General features: G+C 35.0%; 1 protein-coding gene across 2 annotated transcripts; it reads right to left on the bottom strand.

The window, feature by feature from the left end:
- Window positions 1-4,041: 4,041 nt before the first annotated feature.
- LOC121244896 lies at window positions 4,042-9,317 on the bottom strand. 2 transcript variants are annotated; one of them, XM_041143133.1, is made up of 9 exons: window positions 9,054-9,317; window positions 8,760-8,944; window positions 8,028-8,209; window positions 7,631-7,915; window positions 7,494-7,552; window positions 7,346-7,382; window positions 7,147-7,218; window positions 5,314-5,638; window positions 4,042-4,605 (listed from the first exon to the last, which is right to left on the bottom strand). In XM_041143133.1, exons 1-9 carry the CDS (start codon window positions 9,178-9,180, stop codon window positions 4,234-4,236), a joined length of 1,644 nt encoding a protein of 547 aa, XP_040999067.1. In that variant the 5' UTR covers window positions 9,181-9,317; the 3' UTR covers window positions 4,042-4,233. The 2 variants fall into 2 exon arrangements, with proteins under 2 accessions (XP_040999067.1, XP_040999068.1); XM_041143134.1 differs by having other exon boundaries at window positions 9,066-9,317.
- Window positions 9,318-9,933: the final 616 nt, after the last annotated feature.

Below are 9,933 nucleotides of genomic sequence, written 5' to 3'. Positions count from 1 at the left end.
ACCTCCTCCAAAAGATCACCATGCAAAAAAGTATTATTAACATCAAGTTGGATAAGATACCAGTTCTTAACAGCAGCAATGGCTAATAAAGTTATGACAGTAGTCATTTTGATAACAGGTGAAAAGGTTTCAGCATAGTCTAAACCTTCTGTTTGAGTATAACCTTTTGCCACAAGTCTTGCTTTGTACCTCGCCATGGAACCATCAGAACGATACTTGATCTTATAAACCCATTTATAGCCTATGGGTTGTTTACCAGAAGGCAGATTGACTACAGTCTAAGTATTATTAAGTACTAAAGCAGCAATCTCAGCAGCTATAACATCCCTCCAATGAGAGTATTTGACTGCTTGATGATAGAACTCAGGTTCAATATCAGCAGAAATAGCAAAAGCAAATGATTGACGACCAGAAGACAATTGATCATAAGAAACAAAATTGGTTATATCATATTTGATTGAAGAAGGAAAAGAAGAAGAAACAAAATCTATTGGAGAAATTGATTTAGAGTGTGTAGTAGATGAATTACAATAATAATGCTGCAAATAATTAGGGGCTCCTCAGATTCTGGTGGATCTTCTTGGTGGTAAAGTATTATGTGATGGTAAAGTATTATTTGTTGTAGGAGGTTGGGATGGCAAGGTATTATATAAGTCTGAAACAGGGGAAGTCAAAGAAGAATCAGTAGTTACTGTTGAAGGCACATTAAACATATCAAAAGTTGAAGATTGAGAAGGAATTGGAAGAGGAATTGATGGAGAAGAATACGAAGACAAATCAGAGTAAGAAGGATGAAAAGGAAAAACATGTTCATGAAAGATGACATGTCTTGAAATAAAAAATTGATTTGTTTTGAGATCATACAACTTGTAACCCTTGATACCAAAAAGGTAACCAAGAAAAACACAAGCACTAGCTCTAGGATCAAATTTTGTTCTAGTTCTGTGTATGGTAGAGACAAAGCATAGGCAACCAAAAATTCTCAAATGTTCATATGAAGGAGGAACATTACAGAGAATTTCAATAGGAGATTTATTTCTGGTGATAGGATAAGGTAATCTGCTTATTAAGTAAGTAGTTGTTAAAACAGCATCACCCCAAAATTTGAGAGGCAAATGAGATTGTAACAACAATGCTCGAGTTATATTTAGAATATGTTGATGTTTCATCTCCACAACAGAGTTTTGCTGTGGAGTCTCAACACAATTGTGTTGATGAATAACACCTTTGGAAATGAGGTATGAAGATAAAAAAAATTCATTACCATGATCAGTAGGAATTTTCTTTATCTTTGTACTAAACTAAGTTTTGATCATTTTAAAGAATGTTTGAATTAAAAGAGGAACTTCAAACTTATTCTTGAAAAGATAAATCCAAGTAGCCCTAGTGCAATCATCAATAATTGTTAAAAAAAATTTGTAACCTTCGACAGTAGGGACTGAAAAAGGCCCCAAGCATCACAATGAACAAGGTCAAAAGGTGAGTCAGAGAGATTATTATTAGGGAAATGCAACTTTCTTTGTTTGGCTAAAGGACAAACAATGTAAGGGTTATCAGACACAACCAAATTAGGCACAATTTTATTCAAGAAAGACATTCTTGAAATAGATGGATGTCCTAATTGATTATGCCAAAGGTGAAACAATGAACATTTAGAGGAAGCAAAACAAGCATTTGACAACAAAGCATTATTGTTATTACAAGGTTTATTTGAAAAACATAATGGCAAATGAGGGTTGAGAAAAGTCCCTAGTTGTTGCAAGATATAGAGTCCATGTTGTCTACCCTTTCCAATCAGTCTTGAGGTGGTTAGGTCTTGAATTAAACAAAGGTTAAAAGAAAAAAGACAACAAGTGAGAGACTTGGTGAGTATACTAACATAAATCAATTTAAAAGTAAAGGTAGTACACAAAGAATATCTTTAAGAACAAGATGTTCAGAAAGATAAATAGTGTCAATATGTGAAACAGAAACACATGGACCATTTGGTAATTTGACAGAAGTATTTAGAACAATTGTGACATCAACAAAAATATCAATTGAGGAGACCATATGGTCTGTAGCCCCCGTATCAAGTATCCAACAAGTATCCAACTAGAATTAGAAGGATTAAATGAACTATATTTGTTAGAGGTAAAAACAGAATGTTTAGATGAAACAATACCAGAAAAAAAAAATGAGAAGAAGAAGCTACAACATTCACCACATGGCTAGAATCATCAGACTTAGATGCTGCTGAAGATTTATCACTGAGGATAACTTGGTTGGCCATGGACTGCTGCCACGACTTTTGCTTGTATCCAGGAGGAAAACCATGGAGTTTGTAACATTTCTCAACAACATGACAAGTTATTCCACAATACTTACAAATTGGTCGATCTTTCTTAGAGAAAGATTTTATATATCTCGAAGCATTAGAGTTAGCAACAAAAGCATGAGCATCAACAAGAGGAGGAGTAACAGAAATTTCTCTCTGTTGCTCTTTCTGAATAACAAGAGAAAAAACCTTGTTAATCGGCAGTAAGGGCTCCATTAACAAAATCTGAACCCTAGCCGAAGCAAAAGATTCATTAAGTCCCATAAGAAATTGTAAAATACGTTCCTGTTGAACATAAGAATTCAACAAATTCACAGCACCACAAGAACACACAGGAATTGGTTTGTAATTAACCAATTCATCCTAAAGAGCCTTCGATCGAGTGAAACAAGCACTAACAGAAAGTTGTCCTTGAGACAAGGACGAAATCGATTTCTGGATCTGAAAAATCTGAGGTCCATTCTTTTGAGAGAATCATTCCTTTAAATCGATCCATATCTCAAAAGCAGTGGAAACATACAATACACTAACAACGATTTCAAAAGAAATTGAGTTAAGTAACCAAGAAATGACCATATTATTATATCGTAACCATGAAGAGAAAAACGAATTGGTAGAGATTGGTTTAAGAATCATACCATCCATGAACCCTAACTTATTTTTCATAGAAATGGCCATGATCATCAAACGAGACCATGTGTGATAGTTATCTCCAATCAAGAGTTGTGTGACGAGAACAACGTCGAGGTTATTGCTGGGATAAAGGAAGAAGGGACTCATAGCATCTTGAAAAGAGGAAGGAGGATTCGAAACTTCTGCCGCCATGAGGGAGAAAAATAAATAAGAAACCATAGAAAACATCTGATACCATATCAAGAATAGAGAGACTAGAAGTTTCTTCTATTTCAATAAACCCGAAATTGCCCAAATGTTTCAGTGAGAAAAAAATAAAAATAATACAAGTATTTATAATAAGAGCTAAATGAACCAGCCTAAGGTAAATACAAGTGAAATGTAATGTAAATACAAATGAAATGTAAAGCGTAAAAATAAAATATAAATACACATGTGAAAAAACTATTTTACACTTTTCTATCTTAATACATTTTCCTTGACTTTGAAGTGTCAAAAGCTCGCCATAAGAGACCACTTCTCCTTGAAGCGGCTATTAAATTTGAGTCACCATACAATAATATCTAAAAGAGTGTCAATATTACCGTGATATCCATAATTAGGTTGAGCACCTTGATCTTCTCTTGGCAATCTTGCATGCCTTTCTATTAAACTTAAAGATAATTAATTAGTTCCTAGAAATACATCAATATCTCATCATCTGTGTATTCATATGAAGATTAACCCATTACCTATACGTACTTTATATATATATATATATATATATATATATATATAATAAGAATAATTATTAGAAAGTTCTTTAGAGTACAGACACATGGTACCCTATCTTATCATATGATGTTATACTAAAAAAAAAAAATAATGCTCACATGAAAATTTTAATAGCATGACAGACTATAATAGTATTACTAAATTTGTCGTCCAATAATCTTATTATTAAGTAAAAAAATAGTCATTCACTCCATTAGCAGTTTTCATTTTGTTCTTTTTTATTTTTCCTGAGCTATACGACACACCGTCCCACTAACAACCAAACCGCATTTACAAAGAAACCAACCTCTCAAACAAGCCCAACCAACGATACGAGCTGCACTAAAAAGGCCATTTCTCCTTGAAGCGGCTATTCATTATCAATATACCGTCCAACAAAGTGCCATGAAGGGACAAATACCACCTACATTGCACTCTCATTAAAACCTATATTGTACTGAACTTTTAACGCTCCAATATACATGAGAACAACTTTTTCACCTATCATGGATAATTACACTAGGATATCTCTATGTGGCCTTGTCTTCTTCATCCAAGGATCTAGCCATAAGATTTTTAGTATATACACGATGGCGCCGCTCTCTGGCATAAATAACCCAGAAGATCATTGACAGCATTACCGCAGCAGATACTATTACTAACCCAATATAAATCCATTCACTATATCTTCGCAGGCCAGGACAATGGTCTTTGCTGATGTCTCTGAATGTTTTCCGTGCAAATGTGCAGTCCTCCAAACCAATCAGGAATGGAGCATAGCGATACAATCCATAGCTCACATTTACAGCAGCTGCCATCTGGCTGTAGAAGATGGGGGTCAACCGGCCAGGAGTAGCACAAATACCAGATGCTGAAACTTGACAGGTATAATCCTTCCACACCTGCTTCAAACAAAGGTTGAAAATCTCATTCACTTAACGTTCAGCAAACATTTGTTATGTGTGAAGTACAAAGAGGTTTGTAAGTTTTGGTCACGAGAGAGAAGTATTTCTTCATGACATGGAATCTTGCCAAGGCAAGACCCTTAAGACCCACCCCTAGAAAGTACACCCCAGATACACAGACCCCATTCGTCAGAACCATGTATCAGACAATCCAAGGGAACCCCTTATGCACATCAAACCCAGAATGTTCGAGTCCACAGCTCATCCCAAATCAGCGCTTGACCACTAGGCTGCACCCTAACAAGTAGCTGAGGGATTTTGCCAAGGAAATTCATGCAAATTTCTCTATTAGTTCCCATATATAAGCACGTCAAAGTCTAAAGAGTCAAAAGTTGACAATTAGCAGTTGACAGTTCTACTGTTTCTACTGAATTGTAATCAATATTACTTTCAGTTAAATGAAAAGTGAATCCTCATAGCACAAACAAAATGGAATCATTGGAAATCAGAAGGAATATTGCCATAACGATAACTTAGGCTAAATTGAGGACATGGAACACATTTTATTTAGTACATACATTCTTTTTTATTTTGTTTTCAATTGTTTTGGTGGACATTCAATGTGATTGAAATTTACTAAAATCCTTCATGTGAATGCTTTATCCATTACTTCCAACTTAAATTTAAATAATTAAGTTATATTACCTTTGGAGCATTTCTCAGCTGCACCTCACCAGGTGCACAATGCCGGCCTGAGAGATCAGGATGAAACGGGTTGCAAAGAACAGGAATCAATGGACCTGATTGATTGAAATACAAGGGCCCAGCTTTGGGGGAAAAATTAACATTAGAGATATTGTTGATCATGACGTCAACTACAATGACAAGCTGGTAGGTGACATTTTTGGATTGTAATAGGGTTTCTTGGGCGGTTGCCCTGTCCACACATGGGAGTATATCATCTAAAGCTGTATGTGCAGTGGGGTTCTGGACCCACTCATCCATTGCAACACATGTATCTGCAACCACACTAATGAATTTAGAGAAGTAGTTAGCTATATAGATTAAATGTGCAACACAGAGTTGTCACAAAAGTACAAAAAATGCTGTAACATATTCATCTTCTTATCGGAGAAGCTGTGATTAGTTGATCTTTGTACGCTTTTAGACTGATGGACTAAATTGAACAAGGATAACTATAAACAAAGACGTACTTCGTCCTCTGCACTCTCAAACAATCAAAAAGCAATTGAAAAGTTGACAACCCAATCAGCTGGAGAAGAAAGCTCACAAGACCTCATTGAAGTTTATTTTTAATAAGTAAATCTGAACCAAGCTTTTTTTTTTTACAAGTAATAAGAGAAATCTCAACCAAGTTTATAATAAATAGCTGAACTTAACATCACATTCTGTTTCTTTTGGCAGGGATTGTTGGATCCTTTACTGTAGTGTGTATCAATGGATTTGCTTCCTATGCTTCACTAGCTTGAACTTTTAATAAAAGTAACAAAAATAGTTACAGAAGCCCGAGGTAGAACCACCGCCACTGCCGGGGGGGGGGGGGGGGGGTTTGTGGGTGTGGGGAAGCAATCATTCTTTGGGGCCAATAAATTACATCCCAATGGCAAGGGAAGGTAGTTCATAGAATCCCATGCACATGAATATCATGCACAAAATATTTTATTTTATAAGCCTGTACTAAATGATGGGCTGCTTTTCTAGTATATTTTCTACTAATTTCACTAAACATCACATTTATCTAAAAATCGAGCTAGAATTAAATGCTGCCCTTCCAACATGATGCACCATCCATCGCCATCTAAACTTTTTATACATCACCACTTGCTATTCAGTGTGGGAAATGTGGCTTTCCATACCCATAAGAATTCTAATTGTACAATTTTCTTCCAAAACATATATAATATTTGGGTGTTAACTTTTAATAAACACAAAATTGTATTTCCAAGAACCATAAAACACTGATCAGAGAAATTGGGTGGAAAGGCTTAACAATTCTAAACATGCCACTGGCCATAGGTGAACTGCCTATTTGCTTATAATATTTGGGAGAAATCATACTACAACTAGGGCTTATAGAGAATTCTAAGCACAAGAAGACAGTCGCATCACAGGAAAGAAACCTGAGGTACAAAAAAGAGTGGAACATTTTGCCCATTCAGTTTTCAAATTATTTGTTAAAAGTGATTCCATATCTGTTACTAAAGTTTCAAATGCAAAAAGAAAAGACAAATCGCATGCTTGCTTCATAGAAGCCATAAAACAGTTGAACACGTTATAACCAGCAAAATGAAGAGGCAGCATAGATAATAAATTACAAGAGTTCTGCTAAATACAGTCACTTTTTGCGTACTCTTTACGCACTCTACTGATGTGATTGGCCACAACAGTTATTTTATATTAAAAAAAAGTGACGCAGCCAATCACATTAGTGGAGTGCGCAAGGAGTGCACAAAAGTGACTGCACCTAGAATTTTTGAATTAACAAATAGAAAACAACTGTAACCAAGCATAACTTACTTATGGAGGAGGAGAAAAATGCCACATAAAATGAATGTGCCAGTGACAAGAATCCACCCAATCATTATCAAGCTGTAGGCATCCCACACAAATGTTTATTAACAAAAATAAGATAACTAAAAGAGAACTGAGTCCTAAATTATAAATGACCACATTTTTAATAATTGAGCTTGAACAGGGCTTAGTTTAAATCACTTACAAGTATACCAGAGGTTGCATCCCAAGAATGGAAAATACTGCAACAAGTAGCCATAACAATGATATAAAAACAAATAAATAAGCCACGACTATAATAAGCCATATGATGAGAATATTCTTCTTCTAGTCCAAGAGAACAAAAGACTCACAAAATCCAAGAAATGCCAAAAAGAGCATGACAGCCGCAACAATGATAAGAGCCAGTCTTCTGCATAGCAGAACATCAGATAAATGTTACCTAAAAGGATTTTGAGCACCAGAAAAAGTTGTAGTAGCTTATACTTACACGCTATCCAGGCCATCTTGTATATCCTTTGAATTATCTGAAGTCTTCTGAGAAAGAGTGGAAGCAGAAGACTGGATCTTTGTTTCAATAATGTCAATGCTCCGCTGCACCTCTGATGGCAGAAATATAGAATCCACTATGATTCCCTTGGCTGCAGCAAGATAACCTGACACATTTCTGAGGTTTTCAACAATGGTATCTGCCTGATTCACAACATAATCCAGTGTGTTGGTTGTACTGCTGTGAAACTTGCCCTGACCAGTGTACAGAACTATGCATCCAGCACTGTAATTGGAGAAAAAAACATTTGAGTCAGAAATTGCTAATCTCAGAAATTATATGATGGAACTTAAAATTTTGGTAAGTGTGCTTTACATAGAGAAGGCAAGAGATATACATTGCTGAAAGGGTGACGAGGATGAGAAAAATAAGCGACAGAGCATAGGCTGTTCGAGAATAGCCATAAGGCTCTCTTGGACAACAGCAATAGCAGAGACAGATAATGAAGAAGGTTAGACCAAAAAGCACAAACCAAACGCCAGCAATGATAAAGAATGGCGCCGCGGTTAAACCAACAGACTGCATTATAAGATGATAATCAGAGCTCAAAAAAAAAAAAAAAATCTAATTGAGCAAGACAATCAGCTAGAGGAACTAATGACCAGAAGATCAATACATAATTTTAGCCTGCGGGGTAAAATAAATCAAGAAAAGTATAAGCAAATTACAAGTACTGACCAATTCATGGACAATACTTCAGCAGTAGACAATAGACAAAGGTCATAAACAGAGTTCACCTAGAATTATAAAAATTCAAAGCCAATAAATGATCCAAATGAGACGATGGACCATTATTAATTCAATACAAAAAATAGTAAGAGACCAAAATGCACTGTAAATAGAAGAGGATATCAAAATAAGGGTTCACAACCTATATAAATAAAACCAAAACCCTGGTGGAAAGATATGACCAATTATGTGATATGAATTATCACAATTTTTTATTTGTAAAACAAAATATTTGTAACTAAAAATAAAAAACTTGGAGAAAGTTGTTAAATTTCAATTGGAGAAAAAAAACCGATGAGAGCTAAATATATTTAGGTCTTTAGAAGGAAAAAAATCTCACAGCCCAGTAATGTTCATTGCTGATATTCCAGCCACCAGTGTAGCGGTTAAACCCGTCAAGAGGGTCCTTCCTGAGTGTCCTCGTCTCAGCCAATATCAGAAACGAGTTCCCTGCACTCTTCTCCGCAACAGACTTCTTTGTGTTCCAATGCACCACCCCACCATGTTCTTTCTCAACAAAAATCCCTATAACGTCCAAAATCAGGCACATACCAAAAACAGAGTCACCTTTACAAAACAGATTGTTGTAAAAAAAGAAACACAGATTTCAGGAAACAAAAAACGAAATAATTACCATTAAAATCACCTGGACTACGTAGCGTGTGGTGAACCCGAGAGCTTGCGAAGGCTGAAGAGATGAAGAGGAAGAAAGACAAAGAAAGAAGAAGAAAAAACGATGAGTTTGGTCTCAGACATAACATGGTGGGTTCGCTCCTGTTCGTTTCCGCTTCCTGAGTCTGGAAACACTCTGGTTTTTCGGGAGAGAGAGAGAGAGTGACAGTGATTTAGCTGGAAACACTCTGGTTTTTAGGCAGTGTGGCACCATGTTCGGAAAGAAACCACATTACACACTATTAGCTCCATACGTGGTTCGTCCGTGTGCGTGTTTTTTTCTTTTCTTTTTTGGCTGTGACGAAAAGACCTTTTGGCGCTTTTGTGAAGTGGAAGATTTTTTTTCCTTTCTATGGAATGATGTTTAAGAAAAAATTATTAAGACCTATTTATTAGTGTATTTATTTATTTTTTATTTTTAAATTATTTTTTTAACAATCTTAATTATTAAAAAAATAAAAAATATATAATTTTATTAATATTCACTTTCTTAATCATTAAGTAAAATAAAAAATTAAAAAAATAAAATATAAAAAGAGTAGTAAATAAGTAGTAGGAGGGTAGTAAACTTATCATTTTTCTATTTAAGACAGATTTACAACAATTTTTTTATCCATTATTTTGGTATCATGATCTTTGCATAATCTGTGGTATTTACCTTAAATATAATATATTAAAAGAGATATTGATCATGAGGAGGCCTTTAAATTTATTAGATGATGCAAGTCGTACGTTTATGATCAATATATATATATATATATATATTGTATTGCAATTGCATTATATATAATGAGATGTAAAATCGAATATATATAGGTTGTAATAGTACTTGATCTATATCA

The sequence above is a fragment of the Juglans microcarpa x Juglans regia genome, chromosome 8S, assembly GCF_004785595.1.
Source record: "Juglans microcarpa x Juglans regia isolate MS1-56 chromosome 8S, Jm3101_v1.0, whole genome shotgun sequence".
Taxonomy (NCBI): domain Eukaryota; kingdom Viridiplantae; phylum Streptophyta; class Magnoliopsida; order Fagales; family Juglandaceae; genus Juglans; species Juglans microcarpa x Juglans regia.
The sequence above is the reverse complement of the archived record's forward strand: the minus strand, read 5'-3'. Positions and strand labels throughout refer to the sequence as shown.